Source organism: Danio rerio, chromosome 25 (assembly GCF_049306965.1).
Source record: "Danio rerio strain Tuebingen ecotype United States chromosome 25, GRCz12tu, whole genome shotgun sequence".
Lineage (NCBI taxonomy): Eukaryota > Metazoa > Chordata > Actinopteri > Cypriniformes > Danionidae > Danio > Danio rerio.
The window spans coordinates 36,977,501-36,999,821 of record NC_133200.1 but is presented as its reverse complement, the minus strand read 5'-3'; the positions used below and the strand labels follow the sequence as shown (position 1 = coordinate 36,999,821).

The 22,321-nt window shown below is 42.0% G+C and overlaps 1 protein-coding gene and 2 long non-coding RNA genes across 5 annotated transcripts in view; 1 reads left to right on the top strand and 2 right to left on the bottom strand.

Moving 5' to 3' along the window:
• Positions 1-5,559: 5,559 nt before the first annotated feature.
• The window catches only part of otud7a (OTU deubiquitinase 7A), a 192,359-nt gene continuing 175,597 nt past the window's right edge, over positions 5,560-22,321 (bottom strand). For all 3 annotated transcript variants that reach the window (XM_073943368.1, XM_073943369.1, XM_003201466.7), the window contains 3 exons: positions 12,221-12,335; positions 11,407-11,491; positions 5,560-9,789 (listed from right to left, as the gene is read on the bottom strand). In XM_073943368.1, the coding sequence (XP_073799469.1) occupies positions 8,269-9,789; positions 11,407-11,491; positions 12,221-12,335 (1,721 nt within the window). In that variant the 3' untranslated portion in view covers positions 5,560-8,268. The remainder of the gene's footprint in view (positions 9,790-11,406; positions 11,492-12,220; positions 12,336-22,321) is intronic.
• Positions 19,764-22,169, bottom strand: LOC141381027 (uncharacterized). Its single transcript, XR_012400520.1, has 3 exons — positions 22,114-22,169; positions 21,469-21,599; positions 19,764-21,337 (listed from the first exon to the last, which is right to left on the bottom strand). It is a non-coding gene; the product is annotated as an uncharacterized lncRNA (long non-coding RNA).
• The window catches only part of LOC141381028 (uncharacterized), a 4,059-nt gene continuing 1,501 nt past the window's right edge, over positions 19,764-22,321 (top strand). The window contains exon 1 of the long non-coding RNA XR_012400521.1: positions 19,764-22,092. This is a non-coding gene — a long non-coding RNA (uncharacterized lncRNA). The remainder of the gene's footprint in view (positions 22,093-22,321) is intronic.

Sequence of the window (22,321 nt, the reverse complement as noted above, 5' to 3'; positions counted from 1 at the left end):
AATCCTATACTTTTACACTGTTCACACCAAACGCAGAACGCGCGGATAAATTGCGCTATTCGCGCGTAATTTGAGTTTACTCGCTTCATTCCCGCGTCAAACCCCGCTTCATTCGCGTGTCAAGTTCACTTCAGAACAGACGCGGATTCGCGTGATGGGCAGGGCTTTTGTCTGCCCGAAGACTCTAGCTTCATAGCTAAATGGCTAACATGGATTTTATGAAGAAAATAACAGTGTTTATGTGCTTTATGAAGACTGAAAAACAGCGTCGATACGTTTAGGGTCATGTCTGAGTCCACTACATCCTTTCAGAGGTGCATCCAGCTCTGTGAGCTCATAAACTCCTCCAGAAACTGAACCTGGATGACGGAGGCTTTCAGCGGTGCTTCTGACTGAGCCAAGCCCAGTTTGATGAACTGTTCTACAGTTCTACAGAATTGTGTTCTACGTCACAATCACGCCCTCACAAGAGCAAGCTTCTGATTGGTTAACACGGCGCGAATGTATGCTGAAGTTCAGATTTTCGAATTCGAGAGTTTCGCGCGAAACGCTCGTTAAGCGCGTCAAACGCGCAAAACGCTTAATTCGCCCCGCGCCATTGCCGAAATTTGCGTCATTCGCGCCGCAGGATGTCTATTCGCGCGTTTGCATTGACTAAACATGTAAATCACTCATGTTTGATGCGCGTTCCGCGTCTGGTGTGAACGCAGCATTAGAAAACGTAGTACAGAATTTGGTAGTTAGTGCATTTGCTTTACAGTCGTATAATCACAGCAACACCGCACTGTAAACATGATCTGTTAATTATCAGTTTCCATATTTCGTGATTCACAAGTGTTTTCAGTTTATTTGCGGTTGTGAATTGCATTACAGGATGTTGATCTACGCTGTGTAAAATTAACTATACAGTTGAACAAAGTGACTTTTATTGACAATTTAGTTGTTTTAAATATAATAATATAATGTATAAGAAACAACATATAGAGAAATAAGTTTATAAAATAACACTAAGTGTGCTGGCTGTTTATTACAAGGTGTTTGTAGCATAATATACAACACCAACCCAGACGATATATCACTTTAAACTATTAATAATGTTCATAAAAGTCACTTTTTCCAGTGTTATTTTGTTCTAATGTTACTTTTTCAATGTTAAAAGATGTTGGAAGAAAGATCAAGGGTCCCATAATGCAAATGGTAAACTGCTAATTTACAGATATTAATTTATTATCCTAAAATAACAAGAAACCAACACGAAACGGCCTGTTTGTTTCTGTCAATCACTTTGAAAGCCACCGATAAAACTGCAGTGAGCAATGGGCTGCTAAATGCCAAGTCATTTTACACCGTTACGACAGCTGGAGCATGGTTCAGTTCTTGGGAAAGTGCCCTAGTTCCCGCATCAGCAGAATTATATCTCCCGTAACATGTGCGTACAGTTCAGCTCTCAGTGAAACTCTGGGTGTGTTCATGTTTAAAACCCTGAGAGTTTCAAATGTTCATGTTGTCCTGCACTTTCACTTGTCCTCAAGTTATTCCAAACCTGTTTGAGTTGCTCATATTCTGTTGAGCACAAGGGAAGATACACTGAAGAATGTTAAACCTGCAGAAACGTCAGAAATAAGCAGATAAAAAAAGTTAATAAAAATAAAAGTCAGTATTTGACATCAATATGATGGCCCGAATGCCTTATACTGGATTATATTCCAGCTTATCAAACCCAGTCAAATGAGAATCTATACGCTTATTTCACGCGGCCGCCATTTTAAAGAACCAAAGCGAGGCTGCGGTGGGGAGAAACCCGGAAGTGTAGGACCAGCACTGTAAACATTGCAGCAACATGCTGTGTACTACAAACCTCCAGCTGCTGCCGAGATTTAAAAATGCAGAAATGGTGTAAACCTCACTTTAATATCGTTCAGTTCAGTTTAATTTAAACAATTAAAAGCAATTTAACAACATCACAATCACAATCTGTGGGTCTCACAATCTCTGCTTCACGCTTCAGTCTCTGTGTATCTGTGTTTGCACTCAGTTTACCGCTCTTCACCCAGTGCAAACACAGGCCCCGTTTACACTAGTGCGTTTTAGTTTTAAAACGGCGTTGTAGAATGAAAACGATCCGCGTCCACACTCGCGTTTTACCCAGCGTTTCTGAACTGCTCTCCGTCCACACCAAAACGCTGAAAACGCACATCACGTGACCACACACACACTCTCGGGCAAGCGCTCCAGCATTTCTACCCAGATGAGAGCTCTGCTTGTCGGACTGCTCATCAAGCATCTCCCGCTGGATCTAATCTCACTATATTTGCTAAACGTGATATTTCATTCATGTTGTTGTCTTTATCTAACGACATAGGCCAATTCCCTGACTTTGGTCATTGGAATCTATTAAGTTACTTGTTCACGGGTAACATGTTTTGGTTAAGCGCAAAGATAAGTTAATGATTAATCCAGGTATATTGACTGATCGCTTGTCTTTATTTCCTACAATGTATAAACTTATTGTATGTTATACTTTTATAATTTTCGATTATTAAAACTGATATTCAGCAAAAGAGAGGGTGCGTTTCGTATTTTCACTGAAATTGAAAGGAGGCAGTTGTTATCGGCTCCGTTTTGTTATAAATATCCACACAGTGAAGATGACGCTCATATATGCAGCACGACACCTCAACATTTCTGCTGTCTGTTAAGTTGCTAATATTAAAAAGAAAATAGGCAGTTCCTTAAATCATGTTTACATTTTATTGTTGAGAAAGTGAAACAACGTAGCCAGGGTGATGTGAATGAAGTTATAAAGTACACTGTTCCCTTTGAAGATTTACCCGTGTCCTCGGTATGTTTTCCATATCAAACTGAGAAGGGGGAGACTGCAGCCTTGATCAAACTTGCGAAGTCTTAACTTACAAGAAGAGGATGCGAGACTGAACTGTGTGTGGGCTACTTAATATTGAGGAAAAGCCCCAATCAGAGAGGCGAATGTCAGCAGCCCCGCCTCCGTTTTCAGATGTCTCCGTCTTTCCCCATCCACACTGAGACGGAGCAGCAGCGTTTCAGAATGAAAACGGCCTCTCCAGCGTTTTCAAAAAGCTCCGTTTTCGGCGCTCGAGAACTCCGGCGTAGTGTGGACGGATGGCGTAACCGTAGCAAAACTTATGCGTTTTCAAACTAAAACGCACTAGTGTAAACGGGGCCACAGATACACGGAGACTGAAGTGCGAAGCAGCCGTGAAGATCAGTCGAGTCATCAAGCAGATCACTCGGCTCGTCTGTGTTTGTGCTCAGTATACAGCGCATGGTGAACTAATGACCTTCTCGGCCAATCACAATCATTTCTGTTGAGCACGTGAACACAATGGCAAATCAGCGCTGTTTTAAGAAAGCCATCAACAGCGCCTTAAATGTTAACAGAAAATTGATGTTTTTTCTTATAATTCAGTATCATGACTAGTCTAATATAGTGAAAGAATCAGTTTATTAACTCAAATTTGATAAATGGCATCTAAAATGTGTGTTTGGAAAAGAAAACGTTAGCCAACTAGTGCCATTTTCCTTAACTTGGCTGAAAATTAGCTTTGATATCACTTTTTATTTTCACCATTCATTCAAAACGGACCTTCGGGTGAAATGATCAATTTGTGTCACTTTCTCTTCGCTGATAAGATATCTAAGACCCAATGATACTTCCGGGTTTCTTCCCACCGCAGCCTCGATTTCGCTTTTGAAAATGGCGGCCGCGTGAAATCAGTCTATAGTTTAATGTGTGTTGTGTACTGTAGAATCAAACAGCAGCCTCAAATTGCAGCAAACACACACACATGCGCACATCTGCAAACACACACACACACCTTCCTTCCACAAGAACCACACGGACACCACGGTTAACAATAAACTAATCTTATTTTGTCTCTTTTTCTCCTGCTATTTACATCGGTACCTAATGTGCAAATTAATAATTTAAAGTAGTGTAAAACTCTCAAATCAATACAAAATCATATATATATATATTTATATATAACTTTTTTCTTTTTTTACAATTCTAAGACGGTGAGAGTCCATGAGCTTGTTGAATATAAAGGAGGGAAAAGCAGGAGACGAAAGACACACATGATTGCGGAGGTGTAGAAACGTGGGAAGAGAACGGAAGCAGTGGACATCCTTGGCCAGGAAAGACAAAAAAAAAAAAACACTTACAGAGAGACACACACACACGCGGCGTCGAATAACTGGACGCCGGCACACAACAAAACACAACTCTTAGGCTCATTTTGAGTAGAAAAGCACTCGGCGGGGCCTTTGCTTAGCAGAGGCACGCACAGTGGCTAACAGGCTAGTCATGCTAGTTAACTTGATCAGCGCAGTTTTTATTTTTATTTTTGCAACATCCTGATTTTCTAGCGCACAATGGGAACTGGATCTTTGAGCTGTGTGACGCTTATGTTAGTTATTTATGTATCGTGTAAGACATGTTTGTTTAGCCAGGTAAGGCTGATTTATACTTCTGCGTCGAGTGATGCCTTGGGCAAAGTCGTGCATTTATACTTCTGCGCGCTGTTGGTGTTGCACTGCAAAAACACCTCCAAACATACCAGGGCCATAGTGGGACTCCTTTTCAGCCCTGGAGTTTCAAGCCTCAGACCGGCCCACGTACCTCAGTTCACAACTGACTAACTTATATTAAAATAAGGTCATTTCCAAATCAGTTTCTAATGACACTATCACATCTTTTTTTGAGAAAACAGCTGCTTTAGAACTTCAAATGTTCAACAACCCTAACAGTATTATATGTCACAATATAAATGAAAAAAACGAAATTACTTAGACGAGGATCGAACCCGCGTCTACAGCGTCGTAAACTAACGTGCTATCCACTGAACCACAACAGCAGTTCATCAAGTAAAATAAGATAAAAATAGATAAAAAGAGTAGAGCTGCGGTGAAATAATGAATAAAAAGGCTGTGGTCAAGTAAATAAATAAATAAATAAATTTAAAAAGTGTGACTGCTGAGAGCAACAGATTCTGGAGCTAGGGATACCGGCCCTTGCGGCCAAAAAAACAGATCGGCCCACCGGGAATTCTCCCGGTTCCCCGATTCCCATCGCCCACTACCCTCCCGTTTTGTTATTTCTTCCTGAGTAACTCCCGTATTTTTCACGTATCCCACCAAACCCCCCCCACCCCCTCTGTACTTTTTGGTATAGTCTGTAACATTAGCCAATCCGGGCCTGGAACATACCTGCCAATATTCGTCTCTAAAAATCCAGGAGAGGGCAGCATGGTAGCGCAGTGGGAAGCACAATCGCCTCACAGCAGGAAGGTTGCTGGTTCGAGCCTCGGCTGGGTCAGTTGGTGTTTCTCAGTGGAGTTTGCATGTTCTACCCGTGTTTGCGTGGGTTTTCTACGGGTGCTTCGGTTCCGCCCACAAGTCCAAAAACATGTAGGGGAATTGGGTAGGCTAAAATATCTGTAGTGTATGTGTGTGAATGAGTGTGTGGATGTTTCCCAGTGATGGGTTGGCATTGGGTAAAACATATGCTAGATAAGTTGGCAGTTCATTCCGCTGTTGCGACCCCAGATTAATAAAGGAACTAGGCTGAAAAGAAAGAAATTAAATTCTGGGAGACCGGTGGTGGTGGGGAGAAGGGGGCGGGTGGTGGTGGGGAGAAGGGGGCGGGTGGTGGTGGGGGGAAGGGGGCGGTTGGTGTCGGGGGAAAGGTGTCTGAATAACACAGCTAAGAACCGTGTTTGTAACTGTACTATGCATCAGGATTCGGTTGACCAAGGCAATCGCATACTATACCAAAGTTGGCGACCCAGGGGTGTGACAGACTATACCAAAAAGTACAGAGGGGGTGGGGGGGTTTGGTGGGATACCTGAAAATACGGGAGTTACTCAGGAAGAAATAACAAAACGGGAGGGTGGTGGGTGATGGGGCTGAAATACGGGAGACTCCTGGGAAAAACGGGAATGTTGGCAGGTATGCCTCTGAAATGCTAGCTAGCAGCAGGTTTTTAAGTTCCTCTGTGTCGAGTTTCATCATGGTTGTTTTGTTTTTTCTGAATGCTACAAGTAGCTAAAACTCGTTTATTCAGAGGCGGGAACCGGTGAACGTGTAACAACTTTGATCACAAGGTAGACAAACCAAAGTTTCCACGTAGAGCTCCTTCACGGGACTCGACACTTGTAAACACTCGCTCTATCAGCCTCGAAGCTCTCAGCCCCACCTACACTCGGCACTGTTATCAAGCGACCAATCACAGAGCTGTGTCGTTGCGACATGTAGTCACATTTTTTGAGAGGTGCACGTCAGCCTCAGCCACAGCAAGGGCTATGGGATCGCGCAAAGGCTGTGTTGGACCAAACGCTTGCGCTCAACGTAGAAATATAAATCAGCTTTTAGTCAGTGGGTAGCTTAGCATGTTGTTGTTTGTTGTTAGTGTTTGCACTGCCGTGATTGAAATCTAAAAACAAAAAGACACTTGAAATATTCAATTGTACATTTAGAGACTTGGTTTTGTGTTAAAACTCGTTCTAACTAGGCACATTAAATAAGTGGCAGGCATTTAATCATTTCTATTGGTTGGTTTCCACATAGCTCTTTATTGAACGTAACACTTTCTGACAAACTAATTTCTTGTGATGCGCAGAAGTTTGGGTTTCGGTGTAGAATTTAAAATGATTCACTTGAATTTAAAATAAATAAAAATGTGTAGTTTAAAGTGTACTATTTTTACATCTGAAATTTGGTTTTACGTTTCCTAGCCAATCAGAATACAGCAAAAATGACGAGGAATAGATAAACCCAAGCTTTTGTTTAAATATAAAATGTTAAATATTTGTCTATTGCATCGCGTAACTCTATTCATTGCACATTCTCATTTGTCTAAAAAAAAACAAACGTTGTGAACGTTGTAAATTTGTCATAGACATTAAGACTGCAGCTAGTATTAATAACTGTGCCTGGTTAGGACACGAGTCAAACATCTGAATTGCTTTCGAGAGGTAGATCTGTACCTTTAAACATCCAATTTATAAATTTAGTTGCTTTATGTATATGATAATCACAGCCGTGTGATTAAGACTAATATTCCTGAGGACAAATGAAATGGAGGTGAAGGACCTTTCTTTTGGCACGTGAGAGGCTAGCATGGCAGTGTTAGCATGAGTGCTACAGAATGTTGAAAAGCAGTTGCTTGTTGCCGAGCTGTGGTGTTAAACAGTTCACACGAACACAGTTTCAAAAGCTTCCCACCTGTAGTCCACTGCCGAAGCTTGTAAGGGTTTGCATTCCATACTTATATCCTAAGGTAAGGTGGTATTTGTAATTTAGCATTCGCTAGCATGACTGTGTTATATATTGCAAGTACAGACAGTAATGAATGGAAGTCCAAAGGCCTCCCGGACGTCAAGTAGCACACAATAGTGAGGTTTCATTTGAGACCATGATGGAACGCAAACCCTTCTACTGAAGGCTTTATATTACAGTATACTGCACGATGGAAAGTCAGTATATACCACAAGAGCAATCTTTGATATGCCATATATTGAATATTTTTCCACCATAATAATCCCTGTACAGCAGACTAATCATATCAGTTTCCCTTTAGAATCATATGGGGAAAGAGTAGAATATGGCTGACGTCATGAATGCATAGATAAAAGGGGGGAGGGGTGGCGGTTGTTACCAAACTTATTGCTTTCAAAAAAATCCACGTGCTGAACAGTGCATCTCCCTCCCTTGGTAATTATTTGCAACGCACAGCAAAAACTGATGTTATTCAACGTTACGATTCCAAAGAGCTATGCTGTGAAGTATTGCGTTATAATGATCTCAAAAACAAGAGTTTTCCCCTTCCATGATTCGGGAAGCTCCCGTTAGAGACTGACATATGCTTTTACACCTCTTTCCGAAGGTACAAGGTTTACAACACGGACTGAGCAAAATACGAGAGCTTTTACTCTAGAACAAGTAAAAGGTTGAATTCAATCGGACGTAGGACAAACAATAACACAATCTCTGGCCAAAGCTGTAAACTGATTCTGGTTGCACTTCCTGTCATCGTAAAGCAGTGTTCGTTCGCTATTGAGAGTAAAGTAACAAGAATACAAGGAGGCCGATCTTAAATATAGTAGGAAAATGTTATGCCAGTTCTTTGTATCACTTGCAAAGTGCAAAAAAGGTGGTGGTGTTGCTGCTGTTGTTGTTGTTTTTTTCCACACACATCCGAGGTGGATATATATGTGTGTGGGCTTGCAGGGCTATCCAGGTCGATGCACCTTCAACTCTCGTTCCCTGCGTTTCAGCTCCTCTCTATAACAATAAGAGCAGAAGTTCTCCGTCTCGGGTCTGCCGTAGAAGGTGCAGTTCTCCCTCCTGCAGCGTTTCTGCTGAAAACAGTACATTGGGCAAACACCACTCTGCCCTTTGATTTTGTCCTGCCCCAACCAGGCATGGGGCGCGGGATCCTCATCTGCAAACTCTAAACAGTCCCGAATGTCGCCAGCGTTGAAGCCGTTGGTGTAAGTGTGGGACTTGTGTTCCCCAGGCATGTTGTACGAGAGGGTATCCACGGCATTGACTGTGCGGATGCCAGACATGCGGGCTGGGCTGTAGCTCTGAGAGGACAGTGAGCGGTTTTGCTGTGGGTAGGTGGCACAAGTTTTGAGTGTGCCCACCGTTGGCTTGTAGGACTCATCTTTGTAGCTTGATGACTGCACGTTGACATCTCTGAGGTGGATGACACTGTGCCTCTGGATTGGTGGCGTATGGCTATAGTGAGCTGAAACAGGGACTGGTCCGGGTCTCTTAGCACCATTACTGGGGGAGGAAAAGGGGACCGGGGACATGGAGGATCCTGGGATGGAGGCTGTGATTGGTATAGGGATGGGGGAAGCAGCAAGCTTTGGGCTTCCCCTTTCTTGGACCTTCACAGATCCAAGGGAAGGATTATGGCTAGGGTGCAACACCGGTGAGCAGCTTTCAGGCGGAGAGCTATCTGAACACTCTCGTTGGAAAACACTCTCCTGCTCGGGCTTCTTCAGTGCCACGCCGTTAGTCTGAGGCTTCTTCTCAGTCTCAGCCTTTCTTTTCTGTTCCTGTTCGGCACTGAAGCGTTCTTGGGCACTGCTCAGGTAGAAGCTGATCATCTCTTCATGAAACTGGTGCCGGTGGCTTGTGAGCAGCAAACCAGCAAAGATGAACTTGCGCTCACCCTGCATGGCTGCCCGGAGGATATTCAAGCTGAGTTTGACATCTGTGCTGTACTTCCAGTTGTCAAGAGTCCGATCTACAGAGTTTTTGCCCGATCCTGGTGGTCTCTCAACAGGTGAGCTCCCAGAAGCACGGTCTGTGGGAGAGGGACTGGTTGCCTTCTCTGAGGAGGACGTGCTGGCCGACTGGCCTGACTCCTCTTTGCTTCCTTTTCGTGTTTTCGAGTCCTTTTTCTTGGATTTCTGCTCTCCGTTCTCCACCGTCCTTCCATTGGTTGAGTTGGACTTGCTGATCTTCCCATGGACAAGTCCTCCAAGGCCACCCATATTCTTCTTAAGTTTAATACCCAGAGTCTTGCTGAAGCTACCCAGTTTGTTGGCCACAGAGTCTGTGCGTGTTTTGTCTTTATCCTTGCGTTGCTTGTCCTTGTCCTTATCCTTACTTGTCTTGCCATTATTTATGTTGGAGTTACTGCAAACAGACTCCCGGTCTGAGTCCATGGATTCTGCCAGAGATTGTACATCTTCACCTGCAGAGGCAGTGGGCGACTCTGGCTGAGCCAAGGGAGCCTGTAATACACAGACTGGCCATTAGGACTCAAAGCTTAAGATTTCTTTACACATAAGAAAACAACCCTGCTCCAGGAGGCAGTTTAGTACCAACAACAATAAAAAAGTCTAGGACAGGCACAAAGTCAGTCCTGGAGGGCTGATTCCCTGCAGAGTTAAGCTCCAACTTGCCTTAAAGGGTCACGAAACACCAAAACACATGTTATGAGCTGTTGACAGTCGTATATGTGTCCCACACTGCTAAAACACTATTAGGACACCTGTATTTCACTAAAAAGTAAAAATTGGTTGTTTTTGCGTTATTTCAAGCAAATTCGTACTTCCGGTTTGAAACAAATTTTTGAAGCTGCGTCACGACCATGACATAATAGCGTGCAGACTGGACGTCTGTGCCAGAGTGTGTCTTATTACGTCTTACAGTGGGATGCATTAATGCATGAGTAAGGCTTGGTTCAAACCAATCAGCACGCTCTATTGTGCAACTTAATTAATATTCATTACTGTCATAGTGTTTAGACGACAGAGACGCCACGTTGTGTTGGCAAAACAAGTGTGAAGTGTTGCTTTTATACTTTGCTGCAGTTAAGTTTCGTTTTCATTTTCTCTCTGTGAGAGCGCAGCTGGAGTCACGTGTGGATTAACAGTGTACGCGATGCGCGACAACAATAACTTACGTGTCTAAGGAGGATTATTGTTTACCTGAGAGCTGTTCTCATCTGCAAACGCTGAGATCTGGATTCGCTTGTAGTCTTCTCTTAATAAAGACGCGGCTCTAGTTGCTGGTGATTGTCCTGTCTCTACACATTTAATAAGTGAGCGACCAGTGCTCTTTGTTTATTCAGTTCGTATTTTATTTGTATCGAACAAATTATTGCACCGAGTGTAAACATGTTAGCACTACAACCAAACTTTAACCTTGTGTAGGATTTTCGCCGCATTTAGTGACTGGAATAACACACGCGGCTTTCTGACGCTACCTGCCGAGTGCATCTAAGTTTCCTGGAAATGCCGAGTTTTTTTTCTCTCATTCGCCGTGCTGTATCAAACATTGCATGAAAAATACACGCTTACAGCACTTCCTCGAATCAAATATCTCGTTTGTCGCGAAGGACATGAATGAATTCCCTGAATGAAAGAGCCAAACTGCAGTTAAAGTCCACCATTTAATAATTTGGCAAATAATTCGACTACAGATGTCCATGTAAACACAGTCACTTTGTCCCCTGTGGGTGTGTGTTTTGACTCTGAAATTCAGCGCGCCCAAATAGACACTCCCACACCATGCCTCTTTTCTTCCTCCGACACTCCCCCCTAAACAGAGCTGGACACGCCCACTTTTCTAACTTTTTCCAAAGTAGAGGTGTGAAAACACCCTGCTGAAACGAGGGGGTTTCATGGCCCTTTAACACACCTACCTGGAAGCTTCTAGTAAGACTGATAAGAGCTTGATTAGCTGGTTCATGTGTGTCTACTTGGAGTAGCTAAACTCTGCAGGACAGTGGATCTCCAGGAGCAAGTTTGGGCTCCCCCGGTCTAGGATATTTGCAAACAGTTCCGTTTGCCCTCCAGGAGCAGGCTTTGCAAATCATGTCAATATAAAAAATAATAAGCATTTACCCTGGTCTCAGAAGGAATTCGAATCCATGTTACATTCATGTAGTTGTGCAGAAGGTTCAGTTTAGCTTCCAGTGATAGAATAAGACTGCACGGAGAGGAAAACAAAGTTAAAACATTTCTTCCACAACATAATCTGTCACACAGATTTGCTTGAATAATTACAGAAAGATGGCCAGATGCAATTTCTTACGTACCAGTTGAGGAATGGTAGAAATTAAACCATTTGTGGCGTGACTCAGAACTCAATCAGTGCATAAATCTAGTCACCAGTTAATGATAGCAATTAGTTTGTATTTATCAGCCTATTACGGAGCCAATGGACTGGAGGCCAGCGCATTACAGTCACTTCAGCTCAGATGTTTGTTTTGAGTCTCTGTTCTTCCTTCTGTAAATTATGACTAGGGTGGAGCTGCTGCAATCCATTTATAAGCTTTAATTGTACGACCTCTGGAAGATTCTCCGATTTAAAAAAACATCCTGGACAAGCTGTCCTAACCATAAGACTAAATGCAGGAATATGCAACTGATAAAATTCTGGAACAAGCACAGGCTTTTTTTTTTGAGCGAATGAGTCTGAACGACCTCTGTGAGGATAATGTGGCTTGGTGCCATGTGCTGGGTCCCTTCTGGACAGATTTAGCCCATCTAAATCCCTCATATAGTAAAGATAGCATGTAGATACAGACCCTCAGTTGACCCCTTGTCTCAATCACCCCTCATGAAGTCTAGAGTGTGCTCTCAAGTTATTAATGTAATTTTGCTAAGCTCGCTCTAGGGGTGGATGTAGGATGAGAGAGAGAAACAGGGGTCTTACTTTGCCAGCTTAGCATTGTCATTGTCATCCCTCCCCCACTCCCAGTCCCTCCCAGGGTCCACCGCAAAATGCAACGCCAGCAGCTTGTGCTCCGAGTCGGTCAGTGGGATGACAGCTGAAAAAAAAACAGACAAAAAGAAAAGATGAAATATTTAGACACAGCATTCAAGAGTGAGATAAACTGACTGCAAATCAAGTTGCGACCACTTTCAAAACAGACTCAAACAGATAATATGTAGGTCTTGTTTTAGCCCTGGTTACACCTGGTACTAAGATACATTTTGGTCTGTCGGTCAAAAGTACACGATGGAGAGACATTGCCATTTACCCTTGGTGTTTTAATTCATTTCTTGCATTCACTTTTGACCACTCTCCTGATTTCTTTAAGGAGAAGTAAATTAGGTGGCTGTTCAAATGCATTCGACTACTTGTGCACTTAAACTATGACAGCAATCTGGGTAATTTTGTGTTTGAATATTTCTGGAAAGTTCATTCATTCATTTTCTTGTCGGCTTAGTCCCTTTATTAATCCGGGGTCGCCACAGTGGAATGAACCGCCAACTTATCCAGCAAGTTTTTACGCAGTGGATGCCCTTCCAGCCGCAACCCATCTCTGGGAAACATACACACACACACTACGGACAATCTAGCCTACCCAATTCACCTGTACCGCATGTCTTTGGACTGTGGGGGAAACCGGAGCACCCAGAGGAAACCCATGCGAAGGCAGGGAGAACATGCAAACTCCACACAGAAACACCAACTGAGCCGAGGTTCGACCCAGCGACCTTCTTAATTTGAGGCGACAGCACTACCTACTGCGCCACTGCCTTGCCTTTCTGGAAAGTTGTCTCAGTGTTTTAGACACCATTTACACATGCATTTAGCATCGTCTGCTTTCTCATTTGTCCACTTTCCCAATTTCTTTAAAAAGAGGGTCTATGGGCGGGTGAATGTATGGTCTTTTCCTGACCTTTTTTATTTTTATTATTTTTTTTAACAGTAGATGACTTTGGAACTATGGAACCAATGTGTTTTCGACTACCCCTGGAAGTGGTTGAAAGTGAACAAGCTCAATAAGTTTTAGACCCCATTTACGCCAGTATTCACTCGTTCACTTTGCCTTCTGTCCATATTCATCCACTTTACTGATTTCTCTGAGGGAAGGATCTAGGGACAGGTGAATGTATCCTATTTTCTGACCATTCTGATCTTTGTTAATATACAGCGTGGCTACTTGAATGCATTTAACTACATGAGCATTTCAACTACAAAAGCAATCAAAATCAGTTGAAAGTAAACAAGCTCAAAATGTTTTAGCCATTTACGCCAGTATTTAGCATTGTTCATTTTCTCTTTTTTTTTTGGCGTTTATTATTAGATAGGACAGTATTGAGACAGGAAGCGAAGTGGGAGAGAGAGAGGGGGTAGGGTAGGGAAATGTCATCGAGCCGGGATTTGAACTCGCGACGCCCTGACGTGCTCTTGCACCATATGTCAGCGTGCTAACCACTAGGCTATTGCGCCGATGTTCACTTTCTCTTTTGTTCATTTGTGTCCACTTTCTGATTTCCTTGAGGGTAGGATTGAGGGAAAGGTGAATGCATGTTTGAAAAGGTGAAGGACTTCCTCTGGAAGTGTTGAAAGTAAACAACCTTAAAGTGTTGTAGAGTCCATTAATACCTGTATTTACAACCGTCCACCTACTTCTTTACATTTTTGAGCCCTTTTCTGATTTGTTGGAGGGATATCTTCATTTCTTAGTTTCTCTTAAAAGGATAATTCACTAAAAAATAAAGGTTGTGTCATTACGGCTGAATTTCGGTCATAGCAAAAAGTAATAATGTTCAATTTTTCAGTAACACTTTACAATATGGGACATGTAGTAAATGCTAGTTAATGTCTTTAATAACATAAGCACACAATGAACAATGCTTCTACAGCATTTACTAATCATAGTGCAAAAATTCCCAGCAGAAATAGCAAAAATGTCAGCAGATTCTGTCTGGCCCTACCTATGAGTTCACATGAGCTAACAATGAACTATAATTTCATAAACTAGCATTAAAGGGCAGTATTATGCAAAAATGACTTTTATAAGGGGTTTAAACACAGTTATGTGGTGACAGTGGGTGAATATAACCAGCCTCCAATGGCAAAAATTAATTCTGTTTTTAAAAACCACACTTGATCAAAAGAGTCTGCAGAAACACTTCCTTTGTACGTGTCAAAGAGGGAAAGCCCCGCCCACTAGTGACCATCTCTCCCTCATTAGCATAACAGCATAACAGACCTGAATGAGAAGCAGTTGTGTTGCTGTTTTTTATTTCTTGGGTTAAATATGCCTCAAAATCCTCCCCAAAGAAGTAAAAATGAAAATCATCCATTACGCCATCACTTCTAGGCATGGCAGAACTGAAAAAAGGAGAAACAGAAATCCCATTTCCATGCCTCCGACACCCATTTGACAGGAAAAACATTTCAACATTAATCAAGGGCTACGCTATCCATGAGCGCAAAGGCCTGGGCGCGGCACTGTTTCCTAAAGAGAAAATATCTGAGCCTTCCATCCGCTCTAACTACTTCCCTTTCCCCCTCCTTTTCTCATCACAGTACCAAACTGCTCTTTTCAAACTGGACAGAATGAAAGAGAGGGGGGGGGGGGGGCAGAAACGAGAGATAAAGAGAGTGATTCAGTTCTCGTGACTGTTGGAAAATGCAGCATGTTTGAACAGAGGACGTTCCAGCCCCTTCTGTCACAACCACACACACACACACTGACAGAACAAACTGTCTCCACTCCTCATGAACGCACTGCCATTTGCCAGGTGACTGCTGGGTAAATCTCTCACGGCGTACCAATGATGAACATACTGCTCTTCTGTGACTCATGTAAATGACACTCGTAGGAGTGAGAGACATGGAGTCACAGTAATGAATACATGTGCGTGTGAAAGACAGAAAAGGTCAAGGAGAGATAACGTCTGTGTAGTATGATATGGCCAAATGATTACAAGCTACACATTTAAAGGGACAGTTCACCCAGAAGTGGGCATTTACTCATTGTTTACTCTCCATTAAGTCGTTTTTCATTCTTCTGTTGAACATAAAAGAAGATATTTTGAAGAATACTCAAAACCCAGTGACCATCGACTTCCATTGTAGGAAAAACAAATACTAAGGAAGTCAATGGTTACAGGTTTCCTATAAGCTTGAGTGCAACTTACTTTGTGTTTAATAGAAGAACTCAAACAAGTAAAGAGTGAGTAAATAACAACAGAAGTTTCATTTTAGGGTGAACTATCCCTTTAATGCTGAAGATTTGGGCTCGTGTTGGATGAAATTACACTAGTTTGTAAATTTAAATGTTTGTTATATAATATTTCATCTGCGATATGTCAAAATAACTAACATGATATGTCCAAATGGTTATTAAGCTACAAATTTAAAGGGATAGTTCACCCAAAGTGAGCATTTTCTCACTATTTACTCTCCCTCAAGTGGTTTTAAATGAGTTTCCTTCTTCTGCTGAACATAAAAGAAGATATTTTGAAGAATGTTTAAAAACATGTGACCATCGACTTCCATAGTGGGAAAATAAATACATTTTTGGGTGAACTATTCCTTTAATACTGAAGATTTGGGCTCACGTTGGATAAAATGACGCTGTTTTGTACATCTGTTATTGAAATGTTTTTCCAAACTGCAATATGTGAAAATAACATGCATGATATATGGCCAAAAGATTATTAAGCTGCAAATTTAACAGTATAGTTCACCCATAAGTGAACATTTTCTCACTATTTACTCTCCCTCAAGTGGTTTTAAATGAGTTTCTTTCTTCTGTTGAACATATAAGAAGATATTCTGAAGAATGTTTAACAAACTGTGACCATCGACTTTAATAGTAGGAAAATCAAATACTATGGAAGTCAATGGTTACAGGTTTCCAATATGCTTCAGTATAACTTTGTGTTTAAAAGAAGATCACAGACAAGTTTTAAACAAGTAAAAAGTGGGTAAATAATGACAGGATTTTTATTTTTGGGTAAACTATCCCTTTAATATTGCTGATTTGGGCTCATGTTGGATGAAATGGCACTAGTTTGCACATTTAAATGTTTATTATATAATATTTCATCTACAATAAGTCAACAATCTGACTAACATCTGGCTAAATGATTATTGAGCTGCAAATTTAAAGGGACAGTTCACCCATAAGTAAACATTTACTCACTATTTACTCTCCCTCAAGTGGTTTTAAATGAGTTTCTTTCTTCTGTTGAACATAAAAGAAGATGTTTTGAAGATTGTAAAAAAAATTGTGACCATCGACTTCCATAGTGGGAAAATCAAATACTATGGAAGTCAATGGTTACAGGTTTCCAATATGCTTCAGTATAGTTTACTTTGTTTAATAGAGGAAACTCAAACAAGTAAATGCTGATAGAATTTAAATGTTTGGGTGAACTATCCCTTTAATGCTGAAGATTTTGGGCACATGTTGGATTAAATAACACCATTTTGTATATCTATTATTTAAAAGTTTGTCATATAGTAGTTTAAACGGCAATATGTCAAAATAACTAACATGATATATGGCTAAATGATTATCAGGCTGTACACATTTAAAGGGACAGTTCGCCTAAAAGTGAACATTTACTCACTATTTACTCTCCATCAAGTGGTTTTAATGGAGTTTCTTTCCTCTGTTGAACACAAAAGAGGACATTTCGAAGAATGTTTAAAACCTGTGATCGCTGAATGAAAAGTGAAACCATCAACTAAAACCTGACCCTTTCTATGTTTACAAATACAAGCGCTGCCGTTTGCAGGTAATTTCTGGTTAATGAATGCACCGGTATTTTGGTATGGATGTGTGAATGCTCTTTTTCCTAAAATTTCCAGAACGTCCTTGCCTTTGTGAACAGCGCTTTGTTGAATTTACTGGTGAAGTCCTTCCGAAGCGGTGTTAGTGCAGCCAGCGGGTGGCGCTCAACCTGCGGTCTGTGTGGGTCCTAACGCTGCAGTATATTGATGGTGACTCTGTACTGCTCAGTGAGCGCCGTATTTCAGATGAGACGTTAAACCGAGGTCCTGACTCACTGTGGTCGTTAAAAATCCCAGGATGTCCTTTGAAAAAGAGTAGGGGTTTAACCCGACATCCTGGCCAAATCTGCCCACTAGCCTGTCCATCATGGCCTCCTAACCCTCCCCATATCATAATTGGCTTCATCACTCTGTCTCCTCTCCACCAATCAGCTGGTGTGCGGTGTGCGCTATATAAATGTAAGGAATTTTTAAAATTATTATTATTGTTCCAGTAATTTTCAGGATATTTATTTAATACATTTTTCCGGTATCACTGTGTGAAAGGGGCTAATGACACCATTGCATTTAAAATGACATAACAAAGCAAATGACACTTAAAGTTGCCATTATTATGCGTAAATTGTTCATGCTGTACATGTCTTGTCATAAGTATAAAGGTGTCATGACCGTCTTATGAACACCCTTTCAAATAAAGGGTTACCTAGTAGTTCAAAATTGCGTTCCCCTCGCAAAAAAAAAGGTACTGTACTACTAGTATACCATAGTAATAATGACATATAATAGTTCTGTGGTGCTTTAATGTCAGTGAAAACTTTCCCAAACTGGATAAAATCCACATATTCAACACAAAATGTCTGTCGGAAGTGCATAAAAGTTGGGAATTGGTGGGGGGTGGACTGAGATTTTGGATTATGTGAATGTTCAGTGGACCAGCTGGGCATTTTTGGCGCTTCTTGTTGCCAGGATTGTGAATTAAAAGACGTGGGTGGGAGGCAAAGTCGTGTGCTGATTGAAAATTCAACGGGGAGGAAGTGTGCTTCAAGCGTCTTACTGTGGAAAATGGATGAATGATACACTCCCTATACACTAGCGTTGCATAATGTGGCCCGCAAAAATCATAGTGTGATTAATTTTATATATTGCAGCTTGAAGTATTCGATGTACAAACTCATTTCATCCAACATGAGCCCAAATCTTCAGCATTTAAGGGATGGTTCACCCAAAATATGAAAATTCTGTTATTTACTCACTCTTTACTTATTTCAAACATGTTTGAGTTCTTCTATTAAACACAAAGTAAGTTTTCCTAAAGTGTGCTGGAAACCTGTAACCATTGACTTCCATAGTATTTGTTTTTCCTATATGGAAGATCACGTTTTTGAGCATTCCTCAAAATATCTTCTTTTATGCTCAACAGAAGAAAGAAACTCACTTAAGGGAAAGTAAATAGTGAGTAAATGTTCACTTTTGGGTGAACTGTCCCTTTAAATGTGTAACTTAATAATTATTTGGCCATATTTCATGTTAGTTATTTTGACATATTATATGACAACCTTTTAAATAATAGATGGAAAAACTAGTGTCATTTCATCCAAGATGATCTCAAATCTTCGGCATTAAAGGGATAGTTCACCCAAATATGAAAATTGTATCATCATTGTGTCACTCTTTACTTGTTTGATTTCTTCTATCCCATGGTTGACAGTGCATTTCAAAGCACAAACCAAGCATGAAGACAAAGGAATTGTCTGTAGACCTCCGAGACAGGATTGTCTTGAGGCACAAGGCTGGGGAAGGTTGCAGAAAAATTTCTGCTGCTCTGAAAGTTCCAGTGAGCACAGCGGCCTCCATCAACCGTAAGTGGAAGATGTTTGGAACCACCAGGACTCAGAAGGGCCTTAGTCAGGAAGGTGATCAATAACCTGATGGTCACTCTGTCTGAGCTCCAGTGTTTTTCTGTGGAGAGAGGAGAACCTTACAGAAGGACAACCATCTGTGCAGCAATCCACCAATCAGGCCTGCATGGTAGAGTGGCCAGACGTAACACTCCACGCCTGGAATTTGCCAGAAGGCATCTGAAGGACTCTCAGACCATAACTAAATTCACTGGTCTGATGAGACTCAAATTGAACTCTTTGGAGTGAACGCCAGGCGTTACGTTTGGAGAAAACCAGGCAGCGCTCATCACCAGGCTAATATACAATCTCTACAGTGAAGCATGGTGGTGGCAGCATCATGCTGTGGGGATGTTCTTCAGCAGCAGGAACTGGAAGACCAGTCAGGATAGAGGGAAAGATGAATGCAGCAATGCACAGAGACATCCTGAATCAAAACCTGCTTCAGAGTGCTCTTGACCACAGACTGGGGCGACGGATTATCTTCCAGCAGGACAGTGACCCAAAGCACACCGCCAAAATATTAAGAGTGGCTTCACAACAACTCAGTGAATGTCTTTGAGTGGCCCAGCCAGAGCCCAGACCTAAATCCTATTGAGCATCTCTGGAGAGATCTGAAAATGGCTGTACACCGTCGCTTCCCATCCAACCTGATAGAGCTTGAGAGGTACTGCAAAGAGGAATGGCCACAAATTCCCAAAGACAGGCGTGCCAAGCTTGTGGCATCATATTCACAAAGACTTGAGGCTGTAATCACTGCCAAAGGTGCATCAACAAAGTATTGAGCAAGTTTTTTTTTCACATTGTCATTTTTTAAGTGGATTATGTATAGAATTAAGGAAATAAATGAATTTAATCCATTTTGGAATAAGGCTGTAACATAAACAAACATGGAAAAAGTGAAGCGCTATCAATACTTTCCATGTGCACTGTATTTATATAATATGTCTAATTGTGAATTATGCTAAAAAATGTATAATTGTTTTGTTCAGTTGTACTATACTCTTGTTTTGATGCTCACTCTGCATGTGGGGCTGGGATTGTGTTGCTATAATGACGCGGTTCATGTTTTCATAGTAGGACTTGATTGGTGGATCTCTGACGTCTTCTCAGTGGTGTGTAGTTACAGGAATTTGGAAATGAAACAAAACATATTTGAAAGCGCAAGCAAAACAACACGTCCCAACAGAAGCATATATCATCGCTTCGCAATCTCCAAATCTCACATACAACTCCCTTCCTTTGAAGTAAACGTCGTCAAAGGCCAACAAAAAGATCCAAAAAAACAACCGAGCAGCCAAAATCATTTACCCCAAACCATCACGTTCCCTTCGCTGTTATTGAAACACACGAACCAAAGCCGTGAGGTTTCTTCCAGAGATTTGTGGGTCAAATTCTTGGGGAGTCACACCGGGACAAGAAAGAGCATCCAAAGTCCAAGCTGGAAGAAATGTAGGTGGAATTCCCAAAAGCACAGCACACACTGTTCGGAATAACACACAAAGCCGTACACGTGGGCACACACTCATACATAAAGCTAAGCAACAAGCAGCTCATTGTGCGAACGCAGATACAGTTTCCCACCAGAGCGGGGTCAGACGGTGAATGCTGGAGCTATGTGGGGTTGTGTCCCGACTCCTACACTGCAGCTGTCCTCCCTTTCTCTGGCCTGGTGCATATATACACGCACACTCACACACACTTACACACTTCAGATCAGACTGTTGTTAGCACTTGGGCCAGTTCCAGATCCAAACACCGACATTGCCAGTTCTACCCTGGAGCGTAATGTATTTTGTATCCCTTCTGGCAGTGGTGTGGACCTGTCCTTGACTGACCTGCCTGACGTGACGTTAAAGTGCGGCTGTTTACTTGTTTAATGGTGCTGTATGTAACTTTTTGACCCTGTTAAAAAATTAAGGTATCATATGTGTGCAGCTATTTAAGAAACATGCTATATAAACATACTTGTTAATGTGAAAAACAATGCTAAAGTGAGTGATTCTCGATTGAAAATGTGCGTTCTGTGTCAGAAATTTTGGTCTCTATAACCAGCCAACTGCCAGTTCACCCAATTATATTTCTGCAACCTGCATTTGGGCTGGTTCATTTGGGCCAGTTCTACACTGGAGCGTGATGTATTTCGTATCTCTTTTGGCAGTGGTGTGGACCAGTCCTCGACTGACCCGCCTTAGAAACGTGACGTCAAAGAACGACCAATAAGTATTTGGGCCGGTTCATTTGGGCCAGTTCTACCCTGGAGCCTAAAGTATTTTGTATCCCTTCTAGCCATGGTTTTTGACCTGTACTTGACTGACCTGCCTCAAAAATGTGAAGTCAAAAAACGGCCGATGAGTATTTGGGCCGGTTCATTTGGGCCAGTTCTACCCTGAAGCCTAAAGTATTTTGTATCCCTTCTAGCCATGGTTTTGGACCTGTACTTGACTGACCTGCCTCAGAAATGTGACATCAAAGAACGACCGACAAGTATTTGGGCCGGTTCATTTGGGCCAGTTCTACCCTGGAGCGTAATGTATTTTGTATCCCTTCTGACATGGTGTGGACCTGCCCTTGACTGACCTGCCTCAGAAATGTGACGTCAAAAAACGGCCGATGAGTATTTGGGCCGGATCATTTGGGCCAGTTCTACCCTGGAGCCTTAAGTATTTTGTATCCCTTCTAGCCATGGTTTTGGACCTGCCCTTGACTGACCTGCCTCAGAAACGTGACATTAAAGAACGGCTGAAAAGTATTTGGGCCAGTTCTACCCTGGAGCGTAATGTATTTTTTATCCCTTCTGGCAGTAGTGTGGACCTGTCTTCAACTGACCCACCTCAGAAATGTGACATCAAAGAACGACGGACGAGTATTTGGGCCGGTTCATTTTTGGGTCAGTTCTACCCTGGAGCGTAATGTATTTTGTATCCCTTCTAGCCATTGTTTTGGACCTGTTCTTGATTGACCTGCCTCAGAAACGTGACGTCAAAGAACGACCAACAAGTATTTGGGCCGGTTCATTTGGGCCAGCTCTACCCTGGAGCATAAAGTATTTTGTATCCCTTCTAGCCAAGGTTTTGGACCTGTTCTTGACCGACCTGCCTCAGAAACGTGACATCAAAGAACGACCGACAAGTATTTGGGCCGGTTCATTTGGGCCTGTTCTACCCTGGAGCGTAATGTATTTTGTATCCCTTCTGACATGGTGTGGACCTGTCCTTGACTGACCTACCTCAGAAACGTGACATCAAAGAATGGCCGACAAGTATTTGGGCCAGTTCTACCCTGGAGCGTAATGTATTTTTATGCCTTCTGGCAGTAGTGTGGACCTGTCTTTGACTGACCCACCTCAGAAATGTGACGTCAAAGAATGACG